The 10,273-nt window shown below is 47.6% G+C and overlaps 1 protein-coding gene across 1 annotated transcript; it reads right to left on the bottom strand.

Annotated features, from left to right (window-relative positions):
- Positions 1-1,346: 1,346 nt before the first annotated feature.
- On the bottom strand, positions 1,347-9,470 carry Wfdc8 (WAP four-disulfide core domain 8). The gene is made up of 7 exons (XM_060383240.1): positions 9,401-9,470; positions 8,600-8,698; positions 8,389-8,502; positions 5,577-5,717; positions 4,982-5,149; positions 2,223-2,363; positions 1,347-1,486 (listed from the first exon to the last, which is right to left on the bottom strand). The coding sequence occupies exons 1-7, from the start codon at positions 9,468-9,470 to the stop codon at positions 1,347-1,349; spliced, it is 873 nt and encodes a 290-aa protein (XP_060239223.1).
- Between the last annotated feature and the right edge of the window lie 803 nt (positions 9,471-10,273).

The following is a 10,273-nucleotide window of genomic DNA, read 5'->3' as shown; positions in this document are numbered from 1 at the left end:
CCAGGACTTGCGAGGCACCAGATTCTTCATATTTCATGGGTTCCCACAGGCTGACAGAGCCCAGAAAGGTTTTAGGGTCTTTATTTTCCTTGGGTTTACTTTACATACAAGGGCTGGAGGGATGGCTCAGAGGTTAAGAGCACTCTCTGTTCTTTCAAAGGTCCTGAGTTCAATTCCCAGCAACCACATGGTGGTTCGTAACCATTTACAGTGAGATCTGGTACCGTCTTCTTGCCTGCAGGCACACATGCAGATAGTATGCTGTATAAATAACAGACAAATCTTTTATAAAAAGACATGGTGGAGAGAGAGGGAGATGGAGAGAGAGAAACTTTGGATAAGAACTTTGCAAGGTCCCTAACTTTGTTTGTTTTATGTTTTAGATTATGTTTATTCTCTCCTTCCACCACTTTGATCCCAGAGATCAAATTCAAGTTGTCAGCCTTGGAGGAAGGCACTTTTACCCGTTGAGCCATCTCTCCACCCTGGCTTCCGCTTTGTTTAAACAGGGTCTTCCTGGATTCCCAGCCTTTCCTAGATAGCCTGGAACTTGTTGTGCAGACCAGGCTAGCTCCACTTTGTAGCAATCCTCCTGCCTCAGTGTTCTGAGTGCCAAGATGTGTATACCATCAAGCACAGCTGAGAGGTTCCTATATGTATCTTTTCCTGGTCGTTGAGATGTGGCTATGTATTTGTGTGTGTGTGTGTGTGTGTGTGTGTGTGTGTGTGTATGTGTGCAGGTACATATATGTTTGGGTATATGTATATGCAGGTACATCTGTGTGTAGTGTTGTGTTTGTACACGTGTGCACACATCTATGAATCTCAGATGTCAAGTTTGGGTATTGTTCCTCAGGTACCATCCACCTTGATTTTGAGACAGTCTCTCATAGGCCTGGAGCTCACTGATTATGCTACCCGTAGGCCCTCCTCTCCCCATCTCCCCAGCTCTGAGGTTATAAGCACACCCTTACACACCCTACATTTTTACATAGGTTCTGGGGATCAAGCTTAGGTTCCCAATGCTTGCAAATTTGGTTCCCACCATCCACAGCAGTGGGCTCACAACCATCTGTCACTCCTACTCCAGTACCAGGGAATCTGTCACCTTCTGCTGGCCACCAAAAGCACACACACGTCTATACACTCACCAATACCCACATAAACAAAAACATAAAGCTTAAACTAGTGTCGGCGTGTGTGACCCACTGCAAGCTCACCGGGCGTTGTCCTAACCGGCAGCATCGTTTGTCCAGGCAGCCAGCTAAAAGACAGAAGTGAGAGCTGTCTACTGTGCTCCTGGTAAGTCATCACTGTGACAGGGGTACTTTTTCTCCACTCACAGGTCAGTGTCTGGCCTCCAAGCACTTCAGTCCACAGCGGCTGCAGCACTTCTGGTCCAGTGGGCAGTCATTGTCATGAAGGCACAGGGGCCTGTCAATCTTGGAGCACTTCATGGGCTTAGGAGGGCAAAAACCTGTTTTGACTTTGTGAAATAAGACAACTGACTTTAAAACAATACTCGGAAAGAATCTGACATAATTGGAACCCCAGATAATGTTTTATTCTATCTTTCTGTGTGTGTGTGTGCGCACCTGTGCACACTAGATCCCATTTTGTGGTCACTGAAGAATGAAGACTCTGAATAAGTAAGGTTTTATTGTCGCTTTGTTTTGTTTTTGAGGGGCTTTCCCAGACATGGTTTCTCTGGTTTCCTGGATGTCCTGGAGCTCACTCTGTAGACCAGGCTGGCTCTGAGCTCAGATAGCCCTAGATAGCCTTGCTTTGCCTGTCAAGTGCTGGGTTAAAGATGTGCTTCACCACTGCCCAAGTAAGCTCATTTATTTATTTATTTTTGAGGTAAGACGGAAAATGATTGTGCTCGGGAGAGGCTCTGAAGAACAGCGCAAGTGTTCAGAGGCCGGGAGGTCAACGTGAGAGCACCCGGTTGGGCATTTTAAAACGTCTCCTGAGAGACCTCGAAGATTAAGGCAAGGAGCATCTGAAGTTCAAAAGACTTCTCCACCTCCCAGGCAGCTGTGTGCACAGCACTCAGGAGGCTGAGGCAGGAGGATGGTAAGTTTGAGGCCAGCCTGATTCTCTCGTGAGATCCAGACCACGCTAGACTACCTAGTGAGTCCATGCTCTGCCAGGCCTCCCTCACCCATCTCACGGGGCATCACGACCTCCTGTAGACCGGGAGGTTTGCCACCAGTCCTTACCTAGCCAGGCTTTGGCACAAACAAAGCCACACCGGGACTCACAGCACTTTTCCTTCTCCAGGCAATCCATGTCATTCTTACAGGAGGAGGGGCACTCCATCCGCGTTTGGAGAGGGAAGAGGGGGCACTGACCCTTCTTCACTGGAAAGAGAGCAGAGGCAAGCTTGACAGCCCCCCAGCCCCCCACTGCCCTTCGGAAAGCTTTCCTTTCTCCTTGGTGGTGATAGTTTCTATAGTATCTTTGATAGTTTCTATGATAGTTTCTGTAGTTTCTATGATAGTTCAGCTTACCCTGACCATCTCCAGTAGGCTGTAGAGGGCGCCTAAGGTCAGAAGCCCCTCACCCAATGAGCTCACTCTCTCTATGGAATGAAGGAAACGATATGAATTCGGCACAGACCTGTCACCTTTGGGTTTGTGATGTATGTTCTGTTACCTTGCCCTGGGTACACGTATGAGTTCTGCTGCCTACAAATTAAAGGGGACCCTCCCTTCATATTTTCGGGCTGTCGAGGGCTCCAGACTGTGTCTGAAAGTTTCCCTTTGAGTTATAATGGGGAGAAAAACAAAGTCACACACCTCCCTGGGATCCTTTTTTTTTTTTTGTCCTTCCTTCCTTCCTTCCTTCCTTCCTTCCTTCCTTCCTTCCTTCCTTCATCTTTCTTCCCTCCTCTCTTTCTTTTTTCCTTTCTTTTTCTCAGATCAGATATAGACATGATTTTTTTAAAAAATTTGTTCCTGTTTTTGTTTCAGTTTTAGTGTTTTGAGATAAAGTCTCATGTAGCCCAGGCTGATCTCAAACTTGTTGTGTAGCCAAGGCTTGCCTTGAACTCTTTAATGTTTTTTGGTTGGTTGGTTGGTTTTGTTTGTTTGTTCTGTTTGTTTTGCTATTGTTTTTTCAAGACAGGGTTTCTCTGTGTAGCCTTGGCTGACCTGAACTCGCTTTGTAGACCAGGCTGGCCTGGAACTCACAGAGATCTGCCTGCCTCTGCCTCTGCCTCTGCCTCCCTGAGTGCTGGGATCATAAGTGTGTGCCACCACACCCTGCGAGCCTTCAACGCTTAATCCTGCTGCCTCTACCTCATAAATGCTGGGATTCTAGAACAGCATACCTCTGCCTCCTGTGCTTGAGTCTGTGGCTCCACAATTCTTTAGAGCCCTCCAGAAAGGGAAGCGTGTGGCCCTAGCTTTTTCAAGCCAAGTCATAGAACTGCCTGTGCTGTTCAGGCATATCGAGGCTGAGAAATTAAAACTTCCACCCCCCACCAACTGCCCATCCCTAGGCAACTAAGAAGATTGTTCTAACTCTGCTTCCCCATCTGCATAGCGTTAGCGATATGGTCAAATATGGTGGCTCACACCTCTAACTCCAGCACTTGGCTGGCTGAGGCAGAACAACTGCTCCAAGTTTCTAGCTGGCTGGGCTACAGCTTGAGAACAAACAATCAAAAATGCGGTGCTGATGATACAGTCTTTCTCAACCTGCCCCCCAAAACCTGAGGTGGAAATACAACGCCGATGAGTCAGTCACTTTTATTTTGAGGCCAACACTTGCATTTTGAAGGTCCACAGTCATCCCTTCACGGTTGCCATTTAGGGAGCCGTGCCATGAAAAGCTGTGCCCTTTATATCTTTGATGGCACAGAACCCTACCAACAGTTCAGTGAGCTGCTTGCTCTTCCAGATTCAAAAAAGGGGAAGAAACTTAGAGCAGGCAGAGGAAGAGTGCCAGGTTTTTTGATGTATAAAGCCCACAGCACCCTGGCTCCCAGCAGTGTTGGTGCTGATCATTGCAGTGAAAAGTGAATCTACAGGCTTCACCTTCACCTCCAGGGTCTACACTTCCTCCACGGGGTGATACTCAACAGGTTGCTTAACATCTTCCTCGAAAGAATTAGACCTGGGGCTTTGGCCTAATTCTGACTTCTGGCCAGTGTTTCCAAAGACATTATGTGTCTTGTCCCATTTTTTTTTTGAGGGGGGGGTGTGTTTGCGGGAGACTTCAGTAACAGAAAAGTCATGGGTAGCTGGAGTGTAAAATCGAGAGCTGGAAGACTAGGGTTAAGCCCTTGAATGAGGGCCAAGGAGAATCAGAGTGTTCAGAAGAGTGGTATGGGAACCCATTTTTGGGGAGAGTACGAGGCAGGTATCTGTTTGCTCAGAAGAGGGGAGGTACCAGACTCCTGAGGTTACTCAATGTTACTTCGAAGCTGGGGAGAGCCTGGGAAGTAAGTTCAAGGAGCTTAGGGGTTTACCTGTGGACAGCAGAAGACTAGGTGGGGGAGGAAGCATTAGGGCGGAGACCGCTGGGAAAGTCACCTCCTCTGATTGGGAGGTGGCCTGAAGCAGAAGAGACCATGCCTTCCCCTTGCCCTTCTCTGACTCCAAGACTTCCTTGCATAGGCACGCCAAAGAGAATGGGGAGAGGGGCAGCCCACAGGAAAACTTCAAGATACGGCCTGGTTTCCAGAGGTCTCCTATCTGCCGACTTTTCCTCGTCTCCCAGCCTCCTGGTTTGTACATTAGCTTGATTTCTGGTCACAACAACTCCATTAGGTAAATACTGTCAATATCGCCATTTTATAATCCAGCCAAAAGTCATAAAGGCAAGCAGCTGCCTTAAGACCTCTCGACCAACAAGCGACAGAGTGAATGTTTGAACCCAAGGCAGCTTAGTCTCAAAGCCCGGGGCTATAACTATGTTAGTGTACTGTTTGTAGTTAGGCGAGGCACCCGGCTACTAGGAACATGGGTCTTACCAATCAGAATGCAAGCCTTCCTGCAGTCAGACATGCTGAGGAAGTTGTTCACATTCCCATGACATCCAGTGAACTTAAAGGACCTGCACTGTTGCCTCTCGGAGTCAAAATACCATCGGTTTTCATTGCCACCACAGTTCCCTGCCTCCAAGGGCAACATGCAGGGTTCTGAGGCAAGGAAGCAAAGCAAGAGTGTAAAACACAGATGTGAGAAGAGGAGGTCAGGTCCCTAACCACAGCCTTCATCGTAATCCAGAGTGTTACTGTTCTCCTCATAGACAATCCAGTGAAAACAGACACAGGTGGGCCACAGAGATGGCTCAGCAAGGAAAGGCATTTGCTGCCAACCCCGAGGACCTGAGTTGGATCTCCAGGACCCACACCGTGGAAGGAAGGGACTGGCTTCCATAAGTCATCTGCTCCTCAAACATCCATGCTTTACACTTGGACTTAAAGGCAGAGACTGGAATTACAGAATGAGGAAGGCATAAACTCTGTCCTTTTGGTCCTGCCTTCTAACTTCAACCAGTTCTGGACACAGAAAGAAATGGGAAACCCCAAAAGGCACCTCTGCCTCACACCCAGTACACAGTACCTTCATAAGGATCCATGCACATCCTCCCACAGGCAAAATAGCAACACTTGAGATGGGCCTCGCAGTTGAAGTCTGTTGTGCAGGAGTTCACACCCCTGTGCGGGCATTCCATCTCCCTCCTGGGGCACTCTCCCACTTTTTCTGCGAGAAAGAAATATCCAAGCTCACATCCTCGAGCAATTCATCCCTGTCCTCCATGGCAAAGGTGAGCTGCAAAGAATCTCAGTTTTTTCATCTACCTCTGATTCTCAGTTCTTCCCTTGCTTACACTTAGGGGCACATCCATCTCTCTCCATGCTTGGCCCCTTCTGATGGAGCTAAATTTTTTGCTCAGGTAACCTAAGGGAAGCCATGTTGGGTCCCAAAGCATGTAACTAGACAAAAATGCCATTTGTCTTAAGTGAAAGACTTATTTCCTTGTGCCCCAATGGCTCTGACACCACATTAGCAGAGGAGATTGATGAGCAGCGGAGGAAACACAATGGAAAGATGTGCCAGGAGTCCCAACCTTGGTCCCTAATATCTTATGTGGACCCAAGACCAGCTTGAGTTCAGTTACAGGGCTTTTTTGAATTAGTAACTCTAAGAGAGAAAGAGATGGCGTATGGGGAAGAGGAAGGAAGTGCTATTGTCAGACAGATCTGGTCTTGCTAGCCTGGCTCCAACATTAACTAAAATATATACATATTTATATGTATATTAACTAAAATATATACATATATTTATATATTTGAAAATACTTTTCATTGTCTAAGTCGTAAGTGTCCCATCTGTAAGATGAGAATAGTGATCCCTTAGAGTTTGCTTGTAGAAATTTAGGGGGATGATGCACAGGATACACTGACTGCAGGGCCTTGCACTGGGTCAAAGCTGGGCAGTTATGAGGTCCCATCCTCCCTTCTAAGTACGTGGCATCGCTTCCTGACTTCTTGGTTTGTAGTGGCCAGAATTCTCAAGTTGTTTCTTGATACTCCTGTCCTCTTGTTACTGCATCAAGCAAGAATCCAGGCCCTGCTAAAAGTGACCTGGTAGGTGTAATCCAAGCCCTAACCCAGTCAACCGTAAGACTCAGAGCTAATCAAACTGGCTAACATCCAATCAACAGGGTCCCTTGAAGGCAGGATTTTCCAGTTAACAGGAAGTTGGAGAGGTTCAAACTGTAGGCAGGTTCCAACTCTCAGCAGCTTTGACTATGGCAGAAGAGCAAGTGCCAGGAAGTGAGGGTGGCCTTTAGAAGCTGGCACCATTGGAGAAAGGAGAGCCAGACCTAAAATTGTAAGAGAATGGCTATATTACAAATGATCTGAGAAGCGGACCCAGAGTCCCAGATGAGAACCGCAGCCTCAGCTGGCATCTTGCTCTCAGCCTGGTGAGAATCTGGGAAGAAAGCCCAAATGCATCACAGCAGGTTTCTGAGCTCCAGATAGAGGTTCTAATACAGCAGGTTGCTAATACGGCGCTCTGTGGCTCTAAACTGAGCACTCACATTCAGGATTTGATAATCAAAGCGGCTAGATCTTCTTGGGATTTGGAACTAGTCAACTTTAGAATGAGAAGGCCCACGTATCAGCACCAGCCAACCAGTTGCTTAAGAGAATTAGGTCAGCTGGAATCACATGGTGAATTAGCTGAGGCTCACAAGGCTCACCTCAGGAGCCCCGGCCATGGTTCCCGCTCTTCACGTCACTCTTAATGTAACCCATCAAGGACTGCCTGAAGCTAAGAGTATATGGTTCTCATCTGGAGCATTCATTGAAATCACTGGTGCATCATTCAGAACATGTAGATTATGAACTAAATCAGAATCTCTAGAAAGTAAGGCCTAGGTGATTCCATTCTTTAGAGATACCGTATGCAGTCCTGAAGCAAGCATCTGGATGCTACATTTAAACACAAGAAAAGCTAAACAAATAACTCGGAAGCAGCTCACAGTGACCAAAAAGGCATAGACAGGAAAGTCTCAAGATTACACAGTCCAGTCCGCCATCTTACTAGTGTGGACTCCAGCCTCCCTCCTGCTTCCCGGAGACACTTGAACCTGTGTTTATTATCATGCATTTCCCCCCACCTTGTCAGCTTGTTTTGAGCCCTCCTTCTGCCTTGGATGGCTCTTCTTAGTCACTTAACTTTAGTGCACACAACCAAGGGACTCTTACAGGTCTCCTGGCCTCAGGGGTCTCCTGAGCTACCTGGACCCTTCTTAGCCTAACACATTCTTTCCCATGATTCCTGCTGGTTCTGGTGTCTTTCCACAGACCCACTCTCTACTCTGAGCCGAAGACCTTTGTGTACAGCTAGCTGAAGAAAAGCCATCCAAGGGGCATTCGGGAGCCTTTGTTTCAATGTGTTTGAGACAGAACCAGTGTCTTCCAGGCCTAAAAAGCACTTCCTCCTGCTCTGTTCCCCACCTTGACCTTCAGCACATCAGCAATTATGAAACACCACTTCCCCCAAGCCCAGATTCTGATCCATCCAGGATTTGGGTCAATTTTGTTTCTTGGCATCTCTTCCCACCCTCATCTCTCCTCTTTCTGTGTTGCCACTGCCTCCGAGTAACACCTGGGCTCCTGCCATCGCAACATCGCCCTCTCCAGCCCTCTCTTTTTTCAGCTTCATGACTAATAAATATTTAAGTTTTAAAAACTTGAAAACACAGATTGAGGAAAGCCAGAGAAATAATTTGGGTAAACAGGTGAAGAAAGCTGTAGAAGCAAACAGAACCTGCTCTCCGTGACCAACAGGAGCTCCTTGTCTCTCCTTCCAGCCCTCAGTCCCCAAGCGCACTTCCCTGGAAGAATGACCCATGACCCACGTTTGATTTTGATGGTGTAAAATGCTGAAGTCAGCTCCAAGGCGAGGAAGAGAAACAGCATGAGTGTCTGGCTCCTCCGGGAGCTGGTGGACCCAGGGAGGGGAAGAGGCCTGTGTGAGCGAAGAACAGGGACCTGAGTTAGGCACCTCGAAGGGGAAGCACAGCCCATGCAGAGATGCCTTCAGATGGTTCCTAGCCCAGCTTACTTCATGGATGAGAAAACAGAGCCAGGAGTGAGAAGAAGGGATCTGCCTGAGGTGGCAAGTTAGGATGGGATGGAGACAGTCACTCCAGGACTCTCCCCATGGTGCTGCATCTCAGCCTCCTCAGTCACTTTCCCTGGTCTCGCTCCTGGGTAAGAGGTCACACTTGAATCATCACAGGCTTCATTTGGAACAGTTGTCAGGTGACTTTCCTGTGCTCGTGTCTGAAGTTGCTTCAGACACGATTCAGCACCTTTGCTTTGCTCCACTGACAACACGGATGGATAGTATGAGATTATCTGGAGACCTGGGCAGGCGGCACAGGATTTAGGTGCTTCAGAATTGCACAGGCACGCACAGGCACACACACACACACACACACACACACACACACACACACACAGTGCCCCAAATGACCTTCTGTTAACAAAGAGATTTCTCTCATTCCTTCTGCCTCTATACAACTCTAGAATAACCTGATAAACTGATAATAACCTGATAATCTTCTCCCTCTTTCAAGTGCTAGTTTCATGTGTTTTTGTTTGTTTGTTTGTTTGTTTTATGTCCCATGATTATTTTTAAATTTGTGCACATGTGGAGGTCAGAGGACAACTTTTGGGAGTGTGTTGTTTCCTTCCGCCTTGACTTCTGGGGTAGAACTAAGGTAAGTTTCTCTACCTGCTGAGCCAGGGCCTCCTGAGTGTTTTTAATTTCAAGATGAGAAGACCCTGTGACGCCTGTAGCTCTAGGTGAGCACATTTCAGAAGCCGTGAGAAGCGGGGAGGGAAAAGAAAATGTGTTGGCGCAACAGAAGCCAGTGTGAATCTTAGCTGTGGAGAGTTTCCGAGCCAGAGGACCTGTGGCCATGCCTCGGAGCATCTTCCCGGAATGCCTGAAGCGACAGTATAAAGATTTGCAGAAGTTGCTGTTCCCCTTCTCCACCTTCTAAAGAATTCTGATGTCCCCTTCACCGCCCCACCCTGCAGGCTTTACAACAGCCCCTGGGCTCTTCAGTGATGGGAATGTTAACCCCAAATCAGCAAGTGTGAATTTGACCCTGTTTCGGTCACTTATACAACTATAGCATGCCTTGGATCCTCAGTTTTCCTCATCCAGAAAATGGGAAAATACAGCCAGCACAGTGGCCTTTTTTTGTGGTGGGAGTGCAGATGAAACAGTATGAAAATCCGATGCATCAATATAGAGTCAAGATAGGAGCTGGACTGAGTTTTCCTGTGTCTGCCAAGTTACCCTCTGTGTGGTCTCAGCTCAGTCATTTAGCCTCATGGAACCTCATTTTTTATTACAAGCAAACGAACAAAACAAACAAAAACGGTAACACCTACCTGTGACAGAAGTGAGTAGACATGGCAGCTGCTGTGTCCTGGTGCACACTTGTCAGGAGAGAGCACCAACGGTGAACATCAAAAGTCCTGCCTTTTCCTTTCCGTCCAAGTTCCCTAGTCGGAGACTGCAGGGATAACTCAGCGGATAAGAGAATACTGGGTGCTCTTCCAGAGGACCTGGGTTTGAGTCCCAGCAACCAAGAAGCCGCTTACAGTCATCTATAACTCTGGTCCTGGGAGATCTGGACCCTTCTTGTGGTGCCAGGTGTTCCTATGGCACACAGACATTCCCACAGGAAAAACACTCATACACACAAAATTGTTTAAAAAAAATTT

The sequence above is a fragment of the Meriones unguiculatus genome, chromosome 4 (genome assembly GCF_030254825.1).
Source record: "Meriones unguiculatus strain TT.TT164.6M chromosome 4, Bangor_MerUng_6.1, whole genome shotgun sequence".
Lineage (NCBI taxonomy): Eukaryota > Metazoa > Chordata > Mammalia > Rodentia > Muridae > Meriones > Meriones unguiculatus.
Note: the sequence above shows the minus strand (reverse complement) of the source record. Positions and strands in the feature narration are given on the sequence as shown.

Bases quoted from the DNA above. Each gene is read 5' to 3' on its own strand.
- Wfdc8 (XM_060383240.1), bottom strand. From the start codon at position 9,470: ATGCTCCGAGGCATGGCCACAGGTCCTCTGGCTCGGAAACTCTCCACA. The intron at 5,718-8,388 runs GTGGGTCATGGG...TCTTTCTCGCAG, and splicing joins TTACACCATCAAAATCAAAC to AAAAAGTGGGAGAGTGCCCC. The intron at 1,487-2,222 runs GTAAGGACTGGT...TATTTCACAAAG, and splicing joins TTGTGCCAAAGCCTGGCTAG to TCAAAACAGGTTTTTGCCCT.